The sequence below is a fragment of the Palaemon carinicauda genome, chromosome 2, assembly GCF_036898095.1.
Source record: "Palaemon carinicauda isolate YSFRI2023 chromosome 2, ASM3689809v2, whole genome shotgun sequence".
In the NCBI taxonomy this organism is placed as follows: domain Eukaryota; kingdom Metazoa; phylum Arthropoda; class Malacostraca; order Decapoda; family Palaemonidae; genus Palaemon; species Palaemon carinicauda.
The window spans coordinates 66,810,716-66,836,642 of record NC_090726.1 but is presented as its reverse complement, the minus strand read 5'-3'; the positions used below and the strand labels follow the sequence as shown (position 1 = coordinate 66,836,642).

At 44.0% G+C, this 25,927-nt stretch overlaps 1 protein-coding gene across 2 annotated transcripts in view; it reads left to right on the top strand.

The window, feature by feature from the left end:
- The window catches only part of LOC137625696 (fas-binding factor 1-like), a 247,161-nt gene that overhangs the window by 41,909 nt on the left and 179,325 nt on the right, over positions 1-25,927 (top strand). Inside the window, exons 2-3 of one of the 2 annotated variants that reach the window (XM_068356609.1) lie at positions 8,166-8,274; positions 8,529-8,676. In XM_068356609.1, the coding sequence (XP_068212710.1) occupies positions 8,197-8,274; positions 8,529-8,676 (226 nt within the window). In that variant the 5' untranslated portion in view covers positions 8,166-8,196. Of the gene's footprint in view, positions 1-8,165; positions 8,275-8,528; positions 8,686-25,927 lie in introns of both variants that reach the window. The other variant, XM_068356604.1, reaches the window with a different exon arrangement.

Here is a 25,927-nt window from a genome sequence, read left to right as displayed (position 1 = left end):
GTCTCTAAGGTAAAGTGGCAATAAAACACATTTTTTATTTATTATTTCTTTATATTTATCTTTTTTACATGCTTCTTTCATATTATGCAGTTATGTTATCGTTATGTGTAATTATGTGTAGCCATTTATTAAGGATTTATTATGGGTTTTTAGGCTGAGGAACGAATTAAATGAATTACCATGTATTCTTATGGGAAAATTCTTTTCTACATCCGAACATTTTCTACATCCGAAGTTGGTTGTGGAACGAATTAAATTCGTATGTAGAGGTACCACTGTATTGACAAATTAACTGGCAATTTAGCTTTGAGGGGAGTCGTGGCTAGTGAGCAGAAGACGAGAGAAGAATAAGAGATGGAGGTGGTTACTTTTTGGAGAGAAGAGATCCCTTTAGGAATTCTCTCTTTTAAACAGCATTCACAATCACTAACTGAATGTCTTAATTTATTCTTTATGAACCCTGCGTTTCCATTTTTTTGTATTTATAGTTCTGATCTTACGAATGAGTAGAGTTAACCTTTTTACCCCCAAAGGACGTACTGGTACGTTTCACAAAACTCATCCCTTTACCCCCATGGACGTACCGGTACGTCCTTGCAAAAAAATGCTATAAAAATATTTTTTTCAATATTAAACTTACCCGATAATCATGTAGCTGTCAACTCCGTTGCCCGACAGAATTCTATGGAGGGATACGCCAGCTATCACAATACTAGAAGGGGGTGTACTTACCAGCGCCACCTGTGGCCAGGTACTCAAGTACTTCTTGTTGACACCTCCTCAATTATTCCTCTGTCGTGCTTCCGGCAAGACGTTCTGGGATACGCTTATGTTCTTGGAGTATTTTCACGACTTTGGTGAAGTATTTCTCTTTGATTTCGGCTGTCGCTTTACTGGAAACTTCTATATTAGCTTAGTTAGCTTTTGGAATTAATTTGATTAATTATGGTGACGAAGAGAGTATGAACTCTCTTTCACCTTTAAATGGCCGACCCTTCCCTTAGACGGAAGTGTTGGTGTCTAAGAGAGTATAGACTCTCTTTCTTAATTTTGCTTAACAAAAGTTATAAATTTATTTTATATCTCTCCGCCTCTTATAGGCCTCTTCGATTAACTTCCTTTTTTTATAAACTTATTAAAATTAATTTTTATATTTGTTTATATTCGACCTTCCTAATAGTAGGCGGTCTTTTCTTGGTACCGAAGTTAATTAACATTGAGCCCGTCATTTCGGTTTTTCCTGTTAACATATTATGCTATTTTAATGTCTTTGAAAGAATTTCTTTGATAGCTAGTACTGTTTTCAAAGTTGAACTAACGTTTTGTTTTGTCTCTGCAGTTGTTGACGTTCAGAACGTTCAACTTGCACTCTATCGTTACGATAGAGAAAGACTTTTCACGGTTTCACGTTGCAGTAAGAGTAACCGTGTCTAGCGTTTTGTTCATTCTTTCTTAACTTAATGGTTTTAATCCTAATAAAGGAACTTTTCATTTTGGGAAATATTTCAGTTTTTTTCCTTTAACAATAATATGTTTTAACGATATATATGATTGGGCTCTTCTCTCAGGTTCTAAGTCAAGAGAGAGAGAGAGAGAGAGAGAGATAGAGACGGAGGGAGAAAGAGGAGGATAAACGTTTCATTCAAGCCTGCCAGGCGTACGAGTAACGTTGTTATCGTTTTTTGCTCTTCTCCCTAGTCTCTTTAGGGGAAGAAAGTAAACGTTTCTAGAGTGATCTAGTGTTTAGTCTCTTTCCAGCCACTGAATTATTTATCTTTCATTAGATTTTTCTGTTACATTGTAATTCTGTTTTCGCAATTACTAACTTTTGAGAAAGGATAGAATTGCGTGTTTCAGGTACAAACCACTTAAAGTTTCGAGTTCAGTGAAATAAGTGCAAACAGAAAATCAAAGTGATAAGTGATTAGCACAAAGTGTGTCAGTGTTGTGCGTGAGGGTACTTCTGTGCGCGCCAGTCGTTCTCCCAGTCCGGGACCTCTTGCAAGCTCCCAAGCCCAGGGGAGAAGCAATGTCGAAGGACAAAAGGGTTCAGCAGGCCTTGATCGGCGCACAGAAGTATCCTCGGTGGTTGTGGGCGTGTCTTACCGAGACCGTCACTCCCACCCGCAGACGATTGAGCCCTTATTTTGCTCGTCTGCAGAAGAAATTTAGGGGAGAAAACGCTGGTCTCAGGTCTCAAGACCTCTTAAACATAAAGTCCAGACCTATGCCAGACGTACGAAGTTAGAGTTCAACAACCCGGATGCAGTCATTGGGTTAGCTCTGACTCTCCTCAGTCATCAGTGAATGCACTCCGCCTAAGAGGAGTAAGGTTCTGCCGCAACAGATCTCTGCTGTTAAGGCTTTACCTCAGCAGACCTTAGTGTCTGCCGACCCCAAGTTGACTCTACTGCAGTCCATGCAGTCACAACTTTCGGTCTTGATGCGTGAGTGTCGGGCTGAGAGTGTTGCGCCTCCGCCTACACTCCCTCCGCCTGCGCTCGCTCCGCCTGCGCTCGCTCCGCCTGATCGCAGTACCACCTGCCAGGCGTACGATGTTGAGCCACGTTCTGAGTTGGCTGTTCCCAGTGGTGCTCAGCCTCCGCCTTCTTTAAGGCAACCTTTACAATGGGATCAGGAGGATTATACCTCTCTTCCTCCGCCTCCACTTGCTGCTCCACCAGTGATGCAACACTCGGTTGAGGTACAACAACCTCTCCCGTCCTTGAGTCAGTCTCCTCAGCTCTCGCTGCAGCGAGCTCAACCCTCCACAAGGCAAGCACCACTACACCTTAGCCTTGCGCCTCAGGAGCCTCAGCTTGCGAGACATTTACCTTGTTCTGCGCAGCCTCTACCTCATCGCGCTCCGCTCACACCACAGGAACAGGAACTTGCTACTCCGCTTCCGCCAACCGCTCAGCAAGCGCAACCCTTGGGTTCAGCCACTCATGCCAGGAGTCAGCCTCCTCCACCCATGCGCCTACCTTCTGCTACTTCCTTTGATCAGCCTTTGCAGACTGAGCCTCAGGTGTTCCCTCAACAGAGTCTTGAAGAGGAAACCACAACTATTGTTGTTCCAGCTCGTTCTGACTCTGCTGTTCAGCATACCTTACCTCCATTTTCAAACCTTATGATAATGGAGGTTATTTGTATTACTTATAAAAATATATTTGGATTCCTTGCAATATATTTTTAACAATATCGCAGAATATGGAAAAAAATATGAATCATGAGTTATGAATGTAAGGTAAATATTATGTTGATATTTAAACCCCATGCAAGCATGCATAAAGCACTCTAGCACTGGTCATGGAATTTCTGAGAAATGTTAAACGCCATGCACACGCTCTGCTTACCTTACAGCATGCTCTACATACAGCATGCTCTGCATACTACATGCTCTGCATACAGCATGCTCTGCATTCAGCATGCTCTGCATACAACATGCTCTACATACAGCATGCTCTGCATACAGCATGCTCTGCATACAACATGCTCTGCATACAGCATGCTCTGCATTCAGCATGCTCTGCATACAACATGCTCTGCATACAGCATGCTCTGCATTCAGCATGCTCTGCATACGACATGCTCTACATTCAGCATGCTCTGCATACAGCATACTCTGCATACAACATGCTCTGCATACCTTACCGCATGCTTCTCAGTCACACATCTTTGGTTGTTGCCAACTCACTAGACTGTCAAGCAGTTTCATAACGTTGCCTTCTAGTCTGCTGCTTTTGCACCAGTGAACCCTCACTGAGAGAACTTAGCTTTTCTAGGATATGGTCCCTGTAGATGAGAAAGTTCTTTTCTCCCTCCTTCTGATATTCCTTTGAGGACTCTGTCATTTGGAGGGAGCCTTTAGCTGCATAGCCTCCTATGGACTTTTATTTAAGCGTAACATGCTTCCAGGGAAGGTAATGGTTCCACTTCAGTCGCTAATCCCGTCTGTTACCACACCTGCTCCCATAGACCTTGAGCTTTGTTGCAAGACATGCAGTCCAAGCTTAGTCCTTGTTAGAGGATTTTTTGTTTACGGAGTCAATGTGTCACGGGGAAGACGTTCAACAACCAACAGAAGTGACTTGTTGTGACGCAGTGCGGCAACCTCAGCAACCCGATAAGGAGTTGTCTGTACGACCCAGACAGTCTAGACAGATTCGGGTTGTCACTGTACTTCCTCGCTTGCCCATGATTGACAGTTCACAGACTGTGCAGCAGTACCATGATCTTGTGTCCGGCTCCGTCAGACGACTGGCTTTTAAGAGCTCCCACAAGTCGTCGCTGTCTGGAGATTTTCTTATGGACTATGGATCTGACCAAGGAACTGGGCCTCCTGGTCAATTTTGAGGAGTCTCAGCTCGTCCCATCCCAGACCATTGTCTCCTTGGGTATGGATCTTCAGAGTCGAGCTTTTCGGACTTTTCCGTCGGCCCCAAGGATCTTCCAAGCCCTAGAATGCATCCAGAGCATGCTGAGAAGGAACCGATGCTCAGTCAGGTAGTGGATGAGTCTAACAGGGACACTTTCATCGCTGGCCCTGTTCATCGTGTTAGGGAGACTCCACCTCCCCCCCCTTCAGTATCATCTAGCTGCTCACTGGATAAAGGACATGACGCTAGAGACGGTCTCAGTTCCTGTTTCCGAAGAGAGGAGGTCTTCTCTCGCGTGGTGTAAGAACAGCTTTCTTCTCAAGGAAGTCTACCTTTGGCTGTTCAGAAACACGACCGCCGTCTCCTCTCGGACGCATCAGACACGGGCTGGGGTGCGACTTTGGACAGACAAGAATGCTCGGGAACATGGAATCAGGAGCAAAGGACACTTCACATCAATTGCAAGGAGTTGTTGGTGGTTATTCTGGCCTTGATAAACTTCAAGTCCCTCCAGCTTAACAAAGTGGTGGAGGTGGACTCTGACAACACCACAGCCCTGGCTTACATCTTCAAGCAGGGAGGGACTCTTTCGTGGAAGTTGTTCTAGATCGCAAGGGACCTACTCATCTGGTCTAAAGATCGAAAGCTAACTGGTAACGAGGTTCATTCAGGGCGGTATGAATGTCATGGCAGATCACCTCAGACGGAAGGGTCAGGTCATCCCCACAGAGTGGACCCTTCTCAAGAATGTTTGCAACAGACTTTGGGCCCTGTGGGGTCAGCCAACCATAGATCTGTTCACTACCTCGATAACCTAGAGACTCCTGTTGTATTGTTCTCCGATTCCAGACCCAGCAGCAGTTCACGTGGATGCTTTTCTGCTGGTTTGGTTCCATCTCGACCTGTATGCATTCCCGCCGTTCAAGATTGTCAACAGGGTACTTCAGAAGTTCTCCTCTCACAAAGGGACACGGCTGACGTTGGTTGGCTCCGCTCTGGTCCGCGAGAGAATGGTTCTTAGAGGTACTGCAATGGCTGGTCGACATTCCCAGGACTCTTCCTCTAGGAGTGAACCTTCTAAGTCTACCTCACGTAAAGAAGGTACACCCAATCCTCCACGCTCTTCGTCTGACTGCCTTCAGACTTTCGAAAGACTCTCAAGTGCTAGGGGCTTTTCGAAGGAGGCAGCCAGAGCGATTGCCAAAGCAAGGAGAACATCCACTCTCAGAATCTATCAGTCTCAAGGGGAAGTCTTCCGTAGCTGGTACAAGACCAATGCAGTTTCCTCAACCAGTACCACTGTAACCCAGATTGCTGACTTCCTGTTATATCTAAGGAAAGTAAGATCCCTTTCAGCTCCTACGATCAAGGGTTACAGAAGTATGTTGGCAGCGGTTTTCCGCCACAGAGGCTTGGATCTTTCCACCAACAAAGATCTACAGGACCTCCCTAGGTCTTTTGAGACCTCTAAGGAACGTCGGTTGTCCACTCCAGGTTGGAATCTAGACGTGGTCCTAAGGTTCCTTATGTCTTCAAGATTTGAACCTCTCCAATCAGCCTCTTTTTAGGACCTCACATTAAAAACTCTTTTCCTCGTGTGCTTGACAACAGCTAAAAGAGTAAGTGAGATCCACGCCTTTAGCAGGATCATTGTTTTCACATCTGAAACGGCTACATGTTCCTTGCAGCTCGGTTTTTGCTAAACGAGCTTCCTTCACGTCCTTGGCCTAAGTCGTTCGAGATCCCAAGCCTGTCCAACTTGGTGGGGAATGATCTGAAGAGAGTACTTTGCCCAGTTAGAGCTCTTAGGTACTATCTAAAAAGGTCTTAACCTTTACAAGGACAATCAGAAGCCTTATAGTGTGCTATCAAGAAACCTTCTTTTCCAAGTTCTAAGAACTCAGTTTCTTACTATTCAGGCTTCTGATTAGAGAAACACATTCTCATCTGAAGGAAGAAGACCTTGCTTTGCTGAAGGTAAGGACACATGAAGTGGGAGCTGTGGCTACTTCAGTGGCCTTCAAACAGAACCATTCTCTGCAGAGTGTTATGGATGCAACCTATTGGAGAAGCAAGTCAGTGTTCGCATCATTCTATCTCAAAGATGTCCAGTCTCTTTACGAGTACTGCTACACCCTGGGACCATTCGTGGCAACGAATGCAGTAGTAGGCGAGGGCTCAGCCACTACATTCCCATAATCCCATAACCTTTTAACCTTTCTCTTGAATACTTTTTATGGGTTGTACGGTCGGCTAAGAAGCCTTCCACATCCTTGTTGATTTGGCGGGTGGTCAATTCTTTCTTGAGAAGCGCCGAGGTTAAAGGTTGTGATGAGGTCCTTTAGTATGGGTTGCAGCCCTGTATACTTTAGCACCTTTGAGTTGATTCAGCCTCCCAAGAGGAACGCTGCGCTCAGTAAGGAAGACGATCTTATTAAAGGCAGAGTAACGGTTCAAGTCGACTTCCTTACCAGGTACTTATTATTTCATTGTTATTGTGGATAACTGATTATATGAAATACGGGATACTTAGCTATCCTTTAGTCTTGTACACTGGTTTTTCACCCACCCCCCTGGGTGTGAATCAGCTACATGATTATCGGGTAAGTTTAATATTGAAAAATGTTATTTTTATTAGTAAAATAAATTTTTGAATATACTTACCCGATAATCATGATTTAATCGACCCTCCCTTCCTCCCCATAGAGAACCAGTGGACCGAGGAATAATTGAGGAGGTGTCAACAAGAAGTACTTGAGTACCTGGCCACAGGTGGCGCTGGTAAGTACACCCCCTTCTAGTATTGTGATAGCTGGCGTATCCCTCCATAGAATTCTGTCGGGCAACGGAGTTGACAGCTACATGATTATCGGGTAAGTATATTCAAAAATTTATTTTACTAATAAAAATAACATTTTTCATAATTTTGATAATTTTTTGAGAAAATTCAGGCATTTTCCAAGAGAATGCGACCAACCTGACCTCTCTATGACAAAAATTAGGCTGTTAGAGCATTTAAAAAAAAAATATACTGCAAAATGTGCTGGGAAAAAAATAACCCCATGTGGGTTAAGGGTTGGAAATTTCCAAATACCCTGGGGGTAAAAGGGTTAAAAGAAATTGTTGAGATGTTTTCTAGAAATGCTAGTTACTCTGTTCATCCTCATTTAAGGTTGTGGTAGCTTACTGGAAAGGTCTCTGTTTGGCAATCTGTTGAATGGGAATTTGAGACCTGCTCAAGCTCATTGTTTTCTAGTATTTTCTGTAACTCCACCACCTTTGTGAGCTAGGGATGCAGAGTTTGGAGGAGCCAATAGGTCTACCTGCTGAATCATCAGCAGCCATTACCTGGTCCTCCGTGGTCCTAGCTTGATGGAGAGGGGTCTTGGTTGCTGATCATATGTATATATGGTCAGTCTCTAGGGCATTGTCCTGACCCTTACCTCTGCCATTCATGAGTAATCTTTAATATGAATTAATGTGTAGTATACTATATAGAAAAAAATATGTCATTTCATGAATTTATGAAATACAATTATTTTTATAGGAGAAGCATTTGAAATGTAGTGAGGTTTGAATATTTCTACATTTTTATTCTAATTACTGCAAGTTATTTTGAATCAGCGTTTCAAGGAATCTTACCTTTTAGTCATCAAGCTAATATCATCAAAGCAACTGCCTTCAATTATATTAGCATGACAACTACAAGGTAAATATTGAAGTAATAAATTATACTATTCAATTTCAGTTTTGGGTTCACCTTTAAGTGATATTTAATTTTTACAGGAATTAAAAAAGTATATTGTCAACCACCAAAATGAGTGACATTGAATTTAGTGCTGATTCAGAACCTGTTTCTGATGTCAATCCTGAAGAAATGGCTAAATTAATGGCGGTAAGTCACTACTGTACTGTAATATATTTGATATTGTTCTGTTAATTGTTAATGCATATAATATGTTGTTACCTAAAGTTTTTGTTTTTTTTTCACATCATGACAATGTATAAGGAATTTTTTTGTATAATAACTATTGGTTGCTAATACTTTCCATTCAAGTAAAAGACATTAGAATATTCTCAAGAGTATTTTTTTCAGTATTTTGAAAATAACCTATCCTGGAAAATTGTTTTTTGTTTTTATTGATATAGGATTTGGATGATTTGGATGATGGCTTATCCAAAGGAAAACCCAAGCCAGTAACTGCACAGAAACGTGATAAAGATTCAAATCCTCGAGTAACCTTTGACAATAAAAGCTCTCCACCTTCTTCCAAAAGCAAAGCTGCTAATGATGAAGGTGATGATGGTATGTTAATTGCTCTAATTTTATCTTTAGTAATCAGAAGTGTAATATAAAGAATCAAAATCATTAAATATTCAGTACTGCACATATATTCAAAGGCACATACAAACCTTTGGTCCTTTAGAATAGTGATATGGCCAGCTCTATAGAAATCAAATTTGACTCATGGGGCTGGTAAATCTACATCCTTTTAATAATAATATTGAAATACAGTAGGGATATGTCTTCAGTTGAACTGGAACAGACCTGGAATTGCTTACAAGGTAGTTGGATAATGACAAGTGGCAATACCTGGAATTACTGCCTTCCCGCCTGTCACAGAACAGCCACTTTTGTCTTTGGACTCAACAGGTACAGACATATCGTTGCATTGCTCTCGCGACTGTCGGATCTTTTCTAACATTTGTTTGTTGTGGTTTTTTGTGAGCTCTCTCGCATATAAGCAGAAGCTCATTAAAAAGTTACCGTACATTTGGTGGAGTGAATTTTGTTTCTATAAAAATCATAACCTTTGAAACCTCATTTGTTGTGTACCTTTGAAAAAGAGTGACTATAAGCAGCCCCTCCCCTTTGCAGTGTTGTTCTCTCTCTTCTGATTAAGAAGATGATGTATTGGTTTGCGGACTGTGGCCTGATGTAGCACGCAGACTCCCTAGTGTCCGAATGCCGACCAGACTCCAACGTTCACTACACAATAACATATGGTTGAATGCCCAGAGATCTGGGCAAAAAGTAAACAATCAAGGATGAACTTGGCACCAGGCACCACCTCTTGATTTTATACTTGGCAAGGGGACCCAGCTAGAACTGCAGTTGCTTAATATTATTCTAGAGGTATACCGTCTCACTTATTACTGGCATGCATGGAGTCCTATATAAATAGCAGCAGCATGCTTTCAAGGTAGGGTATTTCTATACTGTTTTTCAAGTTATTTGAGCATTAGGAGAGGAAAATTATATTAAAATTTATCAAACATAAATTCTATATTGGTGGCTGTGAAGAGGACAGGTTATGTTTACAAATATAAAAGAAAAGTTTTAAATATTTAACTTAGCCGGTGAATATATAATAGCTGCAACTCTGTTGCTCGACAGACACATACAGTAAAAACTCGCCAGCGATCGCTATACAGGTTGCGGGTGTGCCCACCAGCGCCAACTGTCGGCCAGATACCACTCTCGATGTAAACAAAGACTCAATTTCTTCTCTGTCGACGTGTCGACAAGACGTACTTTACTCCCTGTTGAACCTGGAGTTTTTCCCATCTTATTTGGTGAAGTACTTTAATTTGGTTTGAGCTTTTGCAGTACAGGTGTTTTTCTTCAAATAAATCCTTGAACTCTTTTTTGGATCGGATTAATTGTTGATGACTTAGATCGTTTTTTGGAATTTTCCCTTGACTAATTCAAAATGGCTGACCCTTCACAAGTTCCCAAGTTCAGAAAATGTAATGCTAGGGACTGTCATAGGCGTCTTCCAAAGGCTTCTCTCGACCCTCGCACTGTTTGTTCCAATTGTCGGGGTAAAACCTGTCAATTGGAAGATCGGTGTGAGGAATGCGTGGGCCTTTCGGAATTCGATTTTCTCGAATTTGAGAAATATACACGCAGACTAGAGAGAGATAGGGTAAGGAGAAGTTCTTCTAGGTCGGTAGATTTTTCCTCTCCACATGCCCCTGAACCTATTCCTTCCCCTGTAGTGGTTGTTCCTAACCCCCCTCCTAGCACTCAGGAACCGTCGATGGCAGACATGATGCGTGCTATTCATGCCTTGGGGGAGAGAGTTGAGTCTTTAGCAAGTGACCGAAATCAACTCATGGCGGACGTTAAGGAACTCAAGTGCCAAAGTGCCACGAAGGATAGTGTCAAAGTGCCTAGTGTTACGCAAAGTGTTGTGAACAGTGTTGCGCTCGAGGGTTCGTCTGTTCGTGCCTGTCGTCCTCCTAGTCCGGGACCTCTTGCAAGCTCCCAAGCCCAGGGGAGAAGCAATGTCGTACGACTCATGGGTTCGAGAGGCCTTGATCAGCGAACAGACGTTTCCTCTTTGGTATCAGGCGTATCTCTCCAAGATCGCCCCTACCAACGTAAGACGAGAGAGCCCGTTTTTACCTCGTCGTCCGAAGGTGTTTCTCGTAAGAAACCTTGGACCAAGGTCTCCAGACCTTTAAAGCGTAAGTCGGTCCCTTCAGGACAAGTCCAACGTCCCGGTTGTAGCCACTGGGACAGTTCGGACCCGTTGCCATCATCTGATGACTGCTCGCCGCCTAAGAGAGGCAAAGTTGTGCCGTCTCAGTCGCTCACCCCGTCTGTTACCGCACCTGCTTCCGTAGACCCTAAATGGGTGTTACTGCAAGACATGCAGTCCAAGCTTGCGTCCTTGATGGAGGACTACAATGCGGAAAAGGTTGCCGCTGAACCTACTGGCCAACAACCATCCAAGCGGTCTGTTGTGCGTCCTGTTGACGTTGAGGTAGCTTTCTCGCGTCAACCAGTTGGGGTTGTACCTCCACCGATGCGACCCAGTGTGGATTTCCAGCCGCACGTTGACGTTAGGCAACGCACGGATGTGGTTGGTGACGTTCAGGACGTTCATCAACCATCAGAGGTGACTTGTTTTGATGCGGTGCGTCAACCTCTGCAACCCGGTATGGTGTTGACTGCACAACCCAGACGGTCTAAACAGTCTCGGGTGGACGCTGTGCGTCCTCGCGCACCTGTGGTTGTTGACAGTTCCCAGACTGTTCAGCAGTTCCATGACGCTGCGTCCGGCTCCGTCACGTATGCACCAGTGCGACCGGACTCGGCGAGTCAAACGTTGCCCACACCTTTGCCGTTTTCTCATCAGTTATCGGATGAGGAACTGTCAGATGAGGACGTTGCTGAACCACATCCTGAGGATCAACCTTCAGAACTTGATGAGCCTAAAGCAGTTCAACCATCCTTGGACTTTAGAAAAGTCATGGCTGTGTTTAAGGAGTTGTTCCCTGACCACTTTATTTCTGTGGCTCCTCGTTCGCCGCCGTCAGAGTTTGTCTTAGGCGTTCCTACTACCATGCCTGCCTTTACTAAACTCGTTCTCTCTCGCTCATCCAAGAGAGCTTTACGGCTGTTAGGCCATTGGTTAGAGACCAAGAGGAGTTTAGGGAAGACAGCATTTGCCTTCCCCCCATCTAAACTCTCGTTTAGATCGAGCGTCTGGTATGCCACGGGAGAAGTTCTCGGCTTGGGAGTTCCTGCCTCTGCCCAGGGCGACTTCTCAAGTCTTGTAGACTCTCCCCGCCGCCTTGCCATGAGACGCTCGAAGATTTGTTGGTCACCCTCGGACCTGGACCACCTTCTTAAAGGTATATTTAGGGCGTTCAAAGTCTTTAACTTCCTAGACTGGTGTTTAGGAGCCCTGAGTAGGAAAATCTCTTCTGCTGATAAGGATGTTTCCTTACTCATTATGTCCTGCATGGACAAGGCCGTCCGTGATGGGTCCAACGAACTTGCCGCTTCATTCACTTCCGGAGTCCTGAAGAAACGAGAGTCTCTATGTTCTTTCCTGTCTGCTGGAGTGACGCCTTGCCAAAGATCTGAGCTACTCTTTGCGCCCTTGTCCAAGTGCCTGTTTCCTGAAGTCTTGGGAATGCTCAGGTCTGTGGAACTCGAGTCAGAGGAGCATGCATATCAACAGCAAGGAGCTTTTGGCCGTTCATCTGGCCTTGATAAGCTTCGAGTATCTCCTTCGAGGCAAAGTGGTGGAAGTAAACTCGGACAACACCACGGCCTTGGCGTACATTTCCAAACAGGGAGGTACCCACTCACTGACGTTGTACGAGATCGCAAGGGACATGCTCATCTGGTCAAAAGATCGAGGCATCTCCCTAGTAACGAGGTTCATCCAGGGCGACTTGAACGTCCTAGCAGACTGTCTCAGTCGGAAAGGTCAAGTAATTCCAACCGAATGGACCCTCCACAAGGATGTGTGCAAGAGACTTTGGGCGACTTGGGGTCAACCCACCATAGATCTCTTTGCAACCTCGCTGACCAAGAGGCTTCCAATCTATTGCTCTCCAGTCCCGGACCCAGCAGCAATACATATAGATGCCTTCCTCCTAGATTGGTCACATATGGATCTTTACGCATTCCCACCATTCAAGATTGTCAACAAGGTACTGCAGAAATTCGCCTCTCACGAAGGGACAAGGTTGACGTTAGTTGCTCCCCTCTGGCCCGCGAGAGAATGGTTCACCGAGGTACTTCGATGGTTAGTAGACGTTCCCAGAAGTCTTCCTCTAAGAGTAGACCTTCTACGTCAGCCACACGTAAAGAAGGTACACCAAAGCCTCCACGCTCTTCGTCTGACTGCCTTCAGACTATCGAAAGACTCTCGAGAGCTAGAGGCTTTTCGAAGGAGGCAGCCAGTGCGATTGCTAGAGCAAGGAGAGCGTCTACCATTAGAGTCTACCAATCGAAGTGGGAAGTCTTCCGAGACTGGTGCAAGTCAGTTTCCGTATCCTCGACCAGTACCTCTGTAGCCTAAATAGCTGATTTTCTCTTATACCTGAGAAAAGGACGATCCCTTTCAGCTCCCACTATCAAGGGCTACAGAAGCATGTTGGCCTCGGTCTTCCGGCATAGAGGCTTAGATCTTTCCAACAATAAAGATCTGCAAGACCTCCTTAAGTCTTTCGAGACCACTAAGGAGCGTCGTTTGGCTACTCCTGGGTGGAATTTAGACGTGGTCCTAAGATTCCTCATGTCAGACAGGTTTGAGCCTTTACAGTCAGCCTCCCTGAAAGATCTCACTCTTAAGACTCTTTTCCTGGTATGCTTAGCCTCGGCTAAAAGAGTCAGTGAGCTTCATGCCTTCAGCAAGAACATCGGATTTTCGTCAGAAAAAGCTACTTGTTCTCTGCAACTTGGTTTTCTAGCCAAAAATGAGCTACCTTCTCGTCCTTGGCCTAAATCTTTCGATATTCCTAGCTTATCGGAGATCGTGGGCAATGAACTAGAAAGAGTCTTATGCCCTGTTAGAGCTCTTAAGTTCTACTTAGCTCGTACTAAACCTTTACGAGGCCAATCTGAAGCGTTATGGTGTTCGGTTAAGAAACCATCCTTGCCTATGTCAAAGAATGCTTTGTCATATTTTATCAGATTGTTAATACGAGAAGCTCATTCACACTTGAGTGAGGAAGACCGATCTTTGCTTAAGGTTAAGACGCACGAGGTTAGAGCTGTAGCAACTTCCGTGGCCTTTAAGCAAAATAGATCTCTGCAAAGTATCATGGACGCAACCTATTGGAGAAGCAAGTCAGTGTTCGCGTCATTTTACTTGAAAGATGTCCAGTCTCTTTACGAGAACTGCTACACACTGGGACCATTCGTAGCAGCGAGTGCAGTAGTGGGTGAGGGCTCAACCACTACAATTCCCTAATTCCATATCCTTTTAATCTGTCTCTTGAAATGTTTTAATGTTGTTTTTATGGGTTGTCCGGAAGGCTAAGAAACCTTTCGCATCCTGGTTGATTTGGCGGGTGGTCAAAGTCATTTCTTGAGAGCGCCCAGATTAGGGGTTTGATGAGGTCCTGTTGTATGGGTTGCAGCCCTTGATACTTCAGCTCCTGGGGGTCTGTCAGCATCCTAAGAGGATCGCTGGGCTCCGTAAGGAAGACGTACTTACAAGGCAGAGTAATCGTCTAAGTCGACTTCCTTACCAGGTACCTATTTATTTTGGTTTTGTTATATTGATAACTGTCAAAATGAAATAAAAAACTCTTAGCTTATATGATGTAAACATATTTAACTGGTCTCTACCCACCTCCTTGGGTGTGAATCAGCTATTATATATTCACCGGCTAAGTTAAATATTTAAAAATGATATTTTAATTATAAAATAAATTTTTGAATATACTTACCCGGTGAGTATATAAATTAAACGACCCTCCCTTCCTCCCCAATAGAGACGCAGTGGGATGAGAAGAAATTGAGTCTTTGTTTACATCGAGAGTGGTATCTGGCCGACAGTTGGCGCTGATGGGCACACCCGCAACCTGTATAGCGATCGCTGGCGAGTTTTTACTGTATGTGTCTGTCGAGCAACAGAGTTGCAGCTATTATATATTCACCGGGTAAGTATATTCAAAAATTTATTTTATAATTAAAATATCATTTTTATTTAAAAAAGAAAGAAAAAAATAAATACAGTACAATGATGAGAAAATACGTCTTCAAAACCAGAAGAGGAGAGACATAGATATCTCCATGCAGAGCCTCTTAGGAATCAATCCTCTAAATATCTAATCTACATATATAAGTATAAATAAAGACCAGCATAACAGGATATATGTTTGGGCTAAATTCAAATGTAATTTGACAGTTTACTTAGTTGCTCAAATTTTTCCTCTGAACCATCATTTTTCAAGTGATATTTCATCACAGCTGCTTCAGAGGTTTCCTCAATTCTACAATCAAAAGGGATGGCAAAATATCAAATACTCAATTTAACTTCCCAAAAGCCATACTACAGAAGTCTACATATTATAATACCTTAATGAATGCAACAGTGTGTACATTGCTGTTGCCTGGGTGGTCCAATGATCTCACCCAGCAATACCCTCGCTACATTAGATATTCAGGCACAAAAGACAACAGCAGCCAACCTTGTCAGATAGGATCAAAGGGATTGTAAAACAATGTTACACATATGACCTGTCTACATCCTCATCTTTACGTCAGAAAGACAAAAAAAAATGTTCACATGTTGGCCATCCCCATACAATCACAGTTATCCACACATTTAGTGAAAAAACATCACTCGCAAAAGTTCAATACAGTAATATTAGTACATATGTGTGTGCAGCAGAGAATTGTCCTCCTCCTCCTACAAACTTGCTGGAAGAATAAATAGATTCTCCACAAGCATTATTTCATCACAGCCAGGCTAATTCACAATAATATTCAGTCCTGTCATATTTACTCACACATGGGAGTTTCTTTCAATATGAAAATTCAATTGCCTGTATAATGCATTATGTGGCTTTCAAAGGCAATTGTACTTTTATCTTTTTGATTTTAGTATATTGAACAACACAGACATTCTACAGAACCTAAGTCACTATAAGGTTTGCACATTACCAACTACACTCATGCAGGGAAAGTATAGGTCTCTAGATTGTGTTCACTTGTGTTTTATAAAGTACAGATTGGATTTTTTATTCTATGATACAAGAATAGTATCAGCTGGTAAAAACTTTCAATCAGAAAAAATATCACCCTACTGTGGGGCTATTTTCTACCCCTGTCAAGTGAGAATTTCCTGTTGGGATCATCAACTCCACTACACCCTTTCTTGATCTAACACTGTTGTTAACCCAAGCCAATGGCTCCACATCCGACATGTTTAAGTATGAGTACATTCAGTAAATAACATTACTTATGACGATCCATGCATCTTAGGAATGACGTGTTTTGATTACTTTGTGTTTAGAATCTTCACACTTATTCATGACAGTACTTCTCTGTTCTGTTCACCTGAATTACCTTTAATTACATTCAACAGCAATAAATTAAATTTTCCATCACCATAAACTGGATGGAGGTTTGAAAAATCATTAACTAATCTTTTGGGGTCGACCAGAACTAAGGTATCTGACATACAACCAGATCAGAACGGAGATGTTCCTCATGATCAACTAAGATGACAAACAGTTACGCCTCTACTTGACTAATTTTTAACACTGTGTTTACTTCTGAACTGGCTTCACTCAATCTTTTTAGAAATTTTAACATATGATCCCTGCTGAGTGCAGGGAACCATCACTGTAAAAACAAAGAAAGGGAGTCATGAAAAAATGGATAAAGATCTTACAATAAATTTAAGTACAGTATACTTAAAATAATGATAGAAAATTTGAAATAACAATATAATTTGAAATTGGTATTATCCCTAGATAACGGATTTTGAGCGAAGCGAAAAATCTATTTTTGGGTGAGATAGCCTTGTCGTCCTGATGGAAGGTTCCTAATAGTAGCTTCCAAGGGATATATGTATTACAGTGATATTCCCAGAGAATTTACCTTTAGGTCTCCAGAATTCTAACTCCTGGCGCGAATATCCTTAACATTCTCTTAAGGATATCGCATAAATAAGGGGACGTATATCTTAATACGACACATAGCGATCTTCACCCCGAATAGCGTTTTCGCTTCGAGGGGGAAGAGTAACAATTTCGGAAGGGGAGCCATTATCAAGGTTACCCTACTTCCCATACTACTATTGAGTATCAAGACGGCGCCATATCCAAGATGGCGGACATTTCTTGTAGCGTTGAGCATGATGCTACAGATACAGTATAGTAGTTTTGGGAGGGATTCTGCGAAGACCTTTTTTATAGAAAAGGAGGGTGGGTCCATCAGGACGACATGGCTATCTCACCCAAAAATAGATTTTCGTTTTGGGCTCAAGCCATGTCGTCCTGATGGAAGTGTACCAGAGCATTACTGTATCTGTGGATTTTCATCGGTGCCTTAACCTTGGGAAAATTTTTCTATGGTCATCTGGACCATTTGAGACAAATGACGTTACCGTTATCTGTCCTTATCACTAATCATAGATAATGTTAGTGCTTCCTGCCCCCTACAGGGAAGAGTCATACTAGACGGTAGAAAAGGGGCCTCCAGGTTAGCATATATTGTATGAACAAACATAAGTATTCACTGGGTATACAAACAGTCTCACGGTTTGTATAAATTGTCGGAACAATATCAGTGTCCACTATATCCATTGTTTGTAAGCATACAATGATATGAGGTTTACTTACATGAGTAAGTCAAAGAACTCTGGCATCTTAAATAATATGCAAATTGCCGGGCGAATTAGGTCGCAATTACATTCTAATAGACATTTATTTCTAATAAATGACTAAATGAAGTAACAAGTGAAACGAATGTAACATGATAAAGGAATTATACGTGCAGCATATACAGAAATTAATTTCCCCCTTTGAAAGGGAAGAAATGATGAGTGCCACTCTAAGACTAAGAAAATTTTAATAAATTCTTCCTTTATGATTTCTGTAAATGTTGTATCCTATCAACACTGTGTACTACGTACACATGGCACAAGTGTTATCTGTATAATTCCACACCTGAGATTTTGAACAGACTTAGTGTCACCATGGTAACACTCACTTAAAGGGTATCACACCAGAAGTGTTGACACTTTTTCCCTTTAATTGATACAGTAGTTCCAATCAATTAACTGTTTATCGCAGTAATTAAACAACAGGTTTTAATACACTACCTGCCGCCACCACATAATGCTTCAGTTCATGGACCTGCTTAGCATAGTGTTTGTAGAACACTGAATGATTTCCATCCAGTATATGAGCGAAGACGCTCAAAGTCCATATACAGTGGAACCTCTACACACGAACGTATCTACATCCGAAGTAAAATTCGAGCAATTTTTCGACTCTACACCCGAATTTTATTTCGACACATGAAGTAAGCAATTTTCGTCCTACCGGTTGTATCCGAATTTTTCGACACGCGAAGTACAATTCGAACACGTTCCTACTCTACACTAAATTTTTTTTCGACACCTGAAGTAAACAATACCCGTACGCGTAGACGGTACTCATAGCGCCGGATGTATTTTTTATTTCCGCCGATAGAAGGCAGCACTTCGACCTCGGAGGGACCCTCAATTAGCGTGGCTTGGGTCATTCCTCTGTTCTCGTCGGCTTCGTGTGGTTGTATGCTGTGCGTTCTGCTATTACAGTAACTGTATTTTAATCGTGATTTTTTGGGTACATCCTTTTACGGTTTTTACGTAAAGCATGGGTCCTAAAAGGCTTAGTTTCGCAAGTGGTAGTTGTAGTGGTGAGAAAAGGAAGAAGGAAATGCTTTCTTTAGAAGTAAAGCAAGAAATTATTGAAAAGCATGAGCGTGGCGTCCGCGTGAGTGAACTTGCAAAAGAATATGGCCGAAATATGTCGACGATCTCGACAATCTTGAAACAGAAAGAAGCCATTAAAGCAGTGAAACCTTCTAAGGGGATCACCATCATTTCAAAACGTCGTAGCCCTATCATAGAAGAGATGGAACAACTTTTGCTAATCTGGATCAAGGACAGAGAGATTGTTGGCGACACCATCAACGAAACTATCATCTGCGAGAAGGTGCACGCCATCTTCACGGACTTGAAGGAGGCGAGCTCTGGGGGTGATGCTGGGGAGAGTTCAACCGAACCTTCCTCAGACGATTTAAAGGCATCTCGTGGCTGGTTTGAGAAATTTAAGAAACGGTCCGGGATTCATTCAGTTGTTCGCCACGGAGAGGCTGCTAGTGCGGACACAAAGGCTGCAGCTGACTTTGTGAAGAGCTTTGAAAGGATCGTGCAGGAAGAAGGCTACGTAGAGCAACAGGTGTTTAATTGTGATGAAACCGGGCTGTTTTGGAAGAAGATGCCCAGTCAAACCTACATCACCGCCGAAGAGAAGAAATTGCCTGGGCATAAGCCAATGAAGGATCGGTTGACTCTTGCCCAATGTGCCAACGCTAGCGGGGACTTTAAAGTCAAGCCCTTACTGGTTTACCATTCTGAGAACCCTAGGGCCTTTAAGGCACAGAATGTTGATAAGGACCAGCTTCATGTTTTCTGGCAATCCAACTCGAAGGCCTGGGTCACTAGGCAGTTCTTTGTCCAATGGGTTAACCAAGTTTTCGGTCCTTCTGTGAAGAAGTATCTTCATGAGCAGAAATTGCCTTTAAAGTGCCTGCTATGCCTTGACAATGCACTCGCTAACCCCCCCGGACTTGAAGATGATATCTTCGAAGAATTCAAGTTCTTAAAGGTGCTGTATCTTCCACCGAATACCACCTCTCCTCCAGCCCATGGACCAGCAAGTCATCTCGAATTTCAAGAAGCTCTACACCAAGCAACTATTTAAGCAGTGCTTTAATGTCACGCAAAGCACAAACTTAACTTTACGTGAATTTTGGAAAAGCCACTTTAACATCGTGCACTGCTTGAAGATCATAGATCAGGCTTGGTTGGGATTAACTCGACGAACCCTCAATTCTGCCTGGAAGAAGCTGTGGCCTGATGCAGTTTCTCCCCGAGATTTCGAGGGTTTTGACCCCGAACCTGATCCCGTGGTGGGTGCAGCGGAAGACGTAGAGGAAATCGTTTCCCTTGGCAAGTCCATGGGTCTGGAGGTCTACGCAGATGACATCATGGAACTCGTCGCCGAACATCACGATGAACTTACCACAGAGGAGCTCAAGGAACTCCATGCTATGTCTGAGCACATGAGTGATGACGAGGAAGGGATCGAGGAGGTAGAACATGTGTTAGGTTCGGCGCAAATAAAAGAGATGTTAGGAAAATATCAAGACGTGGTCGACTTCATCGACAAATACCACCCAAAAAAATTGCTGGTTTGTCGTGTAGTTGCGCAGTTCGATGATGTTTGCCTAACTCATTTTCGAAACATTCTGAAAAGCCGTACCAAGCAACTTTCTGTCGATAGCTTCTTTAAAAAAACTACGAAGCGAACTCGTGATGAAGAGAAAGGAAGTGGTTCAAAGAAAACGACAAAGAGTGAAGAGAAAAAAATTCAATCAATTTTAAGTGGAGAGAGTGAGTGATTAAAATTAATTATCAAAAAGAAAAAAAGAAAATGTAAAAAAAAATATGAAATATAAAAATAAAAAAATATAAATAAGCTAAGTTAGGTTAAAGTTCACTTAGTGTAAGTTAGAATAAGTCCGTCTCCTCTCTACGTAGCAAAACCAACACCTGCGCTGGACTTTCTAAGGTAAAGTGACGCTACAAACCCATTTCTTATATATTATTTCTTGATAATTATTCTTTTTTACATGTCTATTATCTAATTTAGAGTGCATATTGTCATGTGTAATCATGTGTACTGTAGTAATTTATTAAGGAGTTATCATAGGTTTTTGGGCTCAACAACGGATTAATCCTATTTTAATGTATTCTTATGGGAAAATTCGTTTCTACATCCGAACAAACATTTTCTACATCCGAAGTCGGTTGTGGAATGGATTAAATTCGTATGAAGAGGTACCATTGTACTGAAAAAAGTTCAGTGATGAAGCAATTTTCCTCGGATCATGACCTGCGGGTGTACTGTCAGGATCTGCTCTGCGAATAAAGTAGGTGAGCTTCACCCTCAGTTGTTTTAGGGATAAATTTGATCCAAAGGTTTCTCCTTTAAAGAGCTGTCCTCCCCTGAAGTCTGAAGTTCTACGAAGATAGACCTTTAGACACTCTACAGGACATGAGAGACATCTTCTTTCAGAGGGCAGATCTCCAGGGACCCCAACTCTTAGTGGGTAGCTCGTTCTTAGGGAGAAAGGTTGGATCAGGAAAGAGATTCAGTTCTCCCGCTTCTGTGAACTGAATGTGGCCCTCATTCCTAGATAGGGCTACTATTTCACTAACTTTAGCCCCAGAGGCTATAGCGAACTGAAAAATAACCTTCTGGGTTAGATCCTTGAGGGAACAATCTTCATTGTTCACAGATGAGGCATAATGTAGGACCTTGTCTAAAGACGATTGAGATGGGCTTTGGAGGTGCTGCAGGCCTAAGCCTTGCGCATGCCTTCGGAATCTTATTAAAGATTTTATTTGCCAGATCCACTTGAAAGTCATATAGAAGAGGTCTGGTCAAGGCTGACTTACACGTAGTTATCGTGTTGGTTGCCAGACCTTGATTATGAAGGTGGACAAAGAAGGACAGACAGAAGTTCATTGAGATTTCTTTCGATCCTTTTGCTTTTACAAAAGCAACCCACTTTTTCCAAGATGACTCATATTATCTTCTAGTTGACTTAGACTTGTACTCTTCTAAGAATTCTATATTGCCTTTTGAGATCCCAAATCTTTTCTTAACCGCTAGGGCAAGAAAATCATGAAATGAAGGGTTTGAAATGAGGGGTTTGGGCTCTTTGTGATAAATTGAAGGTAATTAACTTCTGAACCTTCTGAGATAGCCGTGGGTTCAGAACTAGGGCCAGCCTCAGCTTCAGTTCCTTCACTAAAGGGAACAAATTGCTCTAGGACTACTTGGGAGCCAACAGAGCCACTCCTCCCTGGAAGGATCTCAGCATGTTGAGGACCTTCAGCAGGAGATTGGATGGGATGAACAGGAATTCCTGAGTCCATCCCTTCTATACTAGAGACATGATGTCTGTTATCTCCACTATAGGACCTTCGTATGGGGCTACATATCGAGGCAGTTTCTTGATGACGCTCATGACGGAGAGGTCGATCTGCAGCTCGGGGACTTGTTCCCATCTGGGAGAGAATAGGTCTGCGTCTGTGGACCATTGAAACTCTATCGGCTTGAGCTTGAGTAGAGCATCCGCGATCACTTTGCGGATCGATTGTACATGAACTGCTGATAGGTGCCATCCCTTTAGGTAAGGGATGGTTAACGTCCCCTAGGCTGTATGAGACGCTCTCTAGCCTTGTCGGTTCTGACGTCTCATTATCACTTCAATGTCTTTGGTACTCAAAAACCCTCTAAGACCAGAAACAGCCCTGCCCTGGTCTCAAGGGGCGAAGAGTACCAGGGACAAGATCGCCCAGCAGCTCTCCGAGATGTCCTCATCCAACCGTTCCGGTACCACGAAGAGGCTCCTCCCACCTCCTCGCATACAGCAGAGGAGGTGCTTTGAGATCCTGGAGGAGCCTAGTTCAGCTCTTCCTCTTCAGCACTCACTGGAAGAGCTAACCAGGGGAGTCCCTCTTGAGAGACTCTCCAATTGGCAGGTCTCGTTCTCGGCAGCCAAGATCCTCAACCAGGAGAAGGTCACAAAGTATGCTATGCAAGCTACGGTATCCTGATACGATCTGAGGATTTCTCCAAGGAACGTACCAGGAAAGCTATGGAAACCTTCCTTCTCTCAGGTACTCGCACGATCGAGTTTCTTGCCCACCAAGTCTCGAACTTGTGGGCAAATACCATCTTGAAATATCGGGATGCAGTAGCTGAGAGATTCCACCAGAAGGTCCCTAGCGTCGAGATCAATAGGCTCAGACATTCCTCCATAGAGGGGTCTCATCTGTTCGAACCTAAGGATGTGGAACATGCTGCTCAGAGGTGGAGGAAGTCTCATCAAGACTCCCTCCTCCATAGGGCTTTAACAGCTAAGCCCTATAAACCTCCAGCACCACAGCAGTCCCGTCCAACCAAGACTACAATGACAACAAAATCTGCAGCGAAGACAACGGTGTCTAAGACTTTTCTTGGCAACGACAGGAAAGGCAAAATGTCCTCCAGGGGAGGTAAAAATTCTAGAGAGAGCAGCCGAGGCTGCAAACGCTAGGATAGGCAGTCTCCCTGCATTTCCACTAGTGGGGGGATGCCTACAAAGTTGCGCAAACAGGTGGAAGCAACTCGGGGCCGATTCCTGGACAATCTCCATGATCAGTCTAGGATATCGCGTCCCATTCATAACATCTCTACCTCCTCTGACCAGGAATCTAGTGTCATTGAACTCCCTTGCCATGGGATCGGCAAGGGGGCAAGCCCTTCAGGCAGAAGTTCAGACCCTGTTGAAGAAGGGCACTCTCCAAGAGGTCTTCGGCGGATCCCCTGGCTTCTTCAGTCGACTCTTTCTTGTAAAGAAGGCGTCTGGAGGCTGGAGACCAGTCATCGACCTCTAAGCTCTGAACAAGTTTGTCAAACAAACTCCGTTCAGCATGGAGATGGCAGACACGGTCAGACTAGCAGTAAGACCGCAAGACTCCATGTGCACACTGGACCTAAAGGACGCGTACTTCCAGATCCCAGTCCATCCATCTTCAAGGAAGTACTTAAGATTCAGCCTAGACAACAGAAAGTACCAGTTCAAGGTGCTGTGCTTCGGTCTTTCCACAGCACCACAAGTCTTCACCAGAGTGTTCACCCTAGTATCATCTTGGGCACACAGGACTGGCATCCGTCTCCTCCGTTATCTGGACGACTGGCTAATCCTAGCAGACTGTGACAACCCTTCTTCAACACCGAGACAAACTTCTGAGACTTTACCAGGATCTGGGGATCATGGTAAATCTCGAGAAGTCCTCTCTGCTTCCCACTCAAAGACTGGTATACAGTACTTAGGCATGATTGTAGACACCATTCTCCACAAAGCCTTGCCATCAGACGACAGGATGGCAAGGCTGAGAAAGGTCGCAAGACCTATTCTCAGATGAGAAGAACTTCCAGCCCAATCGTGGCTTCGACTCCTCGGTCACTTTTCATCGCTGGCCCGTCTAGTTCCCAATGGTCGCCTCAGGATTAGATCCCTCTAGTAGCGACTCAAGTCCCGGTGGAATCAAGCACACAATTCCATGGATATCCAGATCCCCATGTGATCAGCGGAACTGACAGACCTCCAGTGGTGGGTGACAGATGAGAATCTACGAAAGGGAGTGGATCTTCTCGTCCTCCCCCCGGATTTAATGCTGTTTTCAGACGCTTCAAAAAAAGGGTAGGGGGCCCACGTGCTGCACCACACGACCTCAGGCCTCTGGTCAGAGTCAGAAAAGTACCTCCACATAAATCTCCTAGAGATGAAGGCCGTCTTTCTAGCCCTTCAACAGTTCCAACAGTTCCTGGCAGGTCGCTCTCTGGTGGTGATGAGTGACAACACCACAGTAGTGGCCTACATCAACAAACAAGGATGTACTTTTTCACAGCAACTATCCCATCTAACAGTAGAGATACTGAGATGGGCCGAAATCCACTCAATACCACTATCGACATGCTTCATTCCAGGCAAAAGGAAAGTGCTCACCAACAACCTGAGCAGAGCATCTCAGATAGTGAGTACCGAGTGGTCTTTGGATCATCTAGTAGCCAACAAAGTCCCGACTTTGTGGGGTTCTCCGACTGTGGACCTCTTCGCAACGGCCCTGAACTTCAGGCTACCGCTGTACTGTTCCTCAGTCCTAGACCCCAAGGCTCTCTGGCAAGATGCTTTCCAACAACGGTGGGACAACATCGACGTTTATGCCTTTCCCCCGTTCTGTCTGATGAGGAGGGTACTCATCAAGACCAGAACATCGGTCAATCTTTCAATGACCCTCATAGCTCCGCTATGGCATCACGCAGAATGGTTCCCGGACCTTCTGCAACTCCTAACGAAGCCACCAAGAGAACTCCCTCCACGACACAATCTACTTAATCAACGACACGCCAACATTTTCCGCAAAGCCGTAGCTTCGATACAACTTCTCGCCTGGAGACTATCCAGCATCTCCTCTCTGAGAGAGGATTTTCGCAACAAGTTGCGATTAGGATGTCTGGACATCTGCAAAAATCATCAGCAGCAGTCTACCAGGCAAAGTGGAAAGTCTTCTGTGGTTGGAGTTGTGGAAAGGGGTATTTCTCCACTCGATGCCACTATTCCAGCAATAGCGGAGTTCCTCGTGTATTTGCGTGAAGAAATGCGTCTATCAGTCTCGGCAATGAGAGTCTATCACTCAGCCTTAAGCCTCGCCTTCAGACTGAAAGGAATGGACATTTCTTCATCGCTAGAACTTTCTTTACTCATTCGGAGTTATGAACTTACCTGCCCTCATTCAGAAGTGAGACCTCCCCCCCTGGAACGTGGTTCGAGTTCTCAGATCTCTTAAGAGACCTCCCTATGAACCATTACGCCAGGCAGCAGATCACCACCTGACTTGGAAGACGGTGTTCCTGCTAGTTTTGGCCTCGGCCAAGCAAGTCAGCAAACCTCATGGTCTCTCATACGACATCGCCCATTCAAGGGGATGGGGAGAGGTAATGTTCAGCTTCGTCCCTGAGTTTATTGCTAAGACTCAGACCCCGGGAGTAGAGGATCCTGGATTCGACTCCTTCCGGATTTCTAGTCTCCGTACTTTAACAGATGACCCAAACCATCTCTTACTATGCCCAGTAAGGAGTTTGAGGCTGTACCTCAAGAGAACAGCCGCAGCCCGTCCTCGTGTGCCGGCACTATTCGTCAGCACAGGAAGGACCAAGAGGAGGGTCACCAAGAACACCATCTCAGCATGGATTCGCAGGGTCATTGACCTTGCACTGAATCCAGACCCTCCTCCGTCACGTCGTCCCAGAGCACATGATGTCAGGGGCATAGCTATGTCCCTGGCCTTCAAAAGAAATTATTCTGTGACGCAGGTTCTTCAAGCTGTGGTGTGGAAACGTCAAAACACGTTCACATCCCGCTACTTGCAAGACGTGACCCACAGGAGACT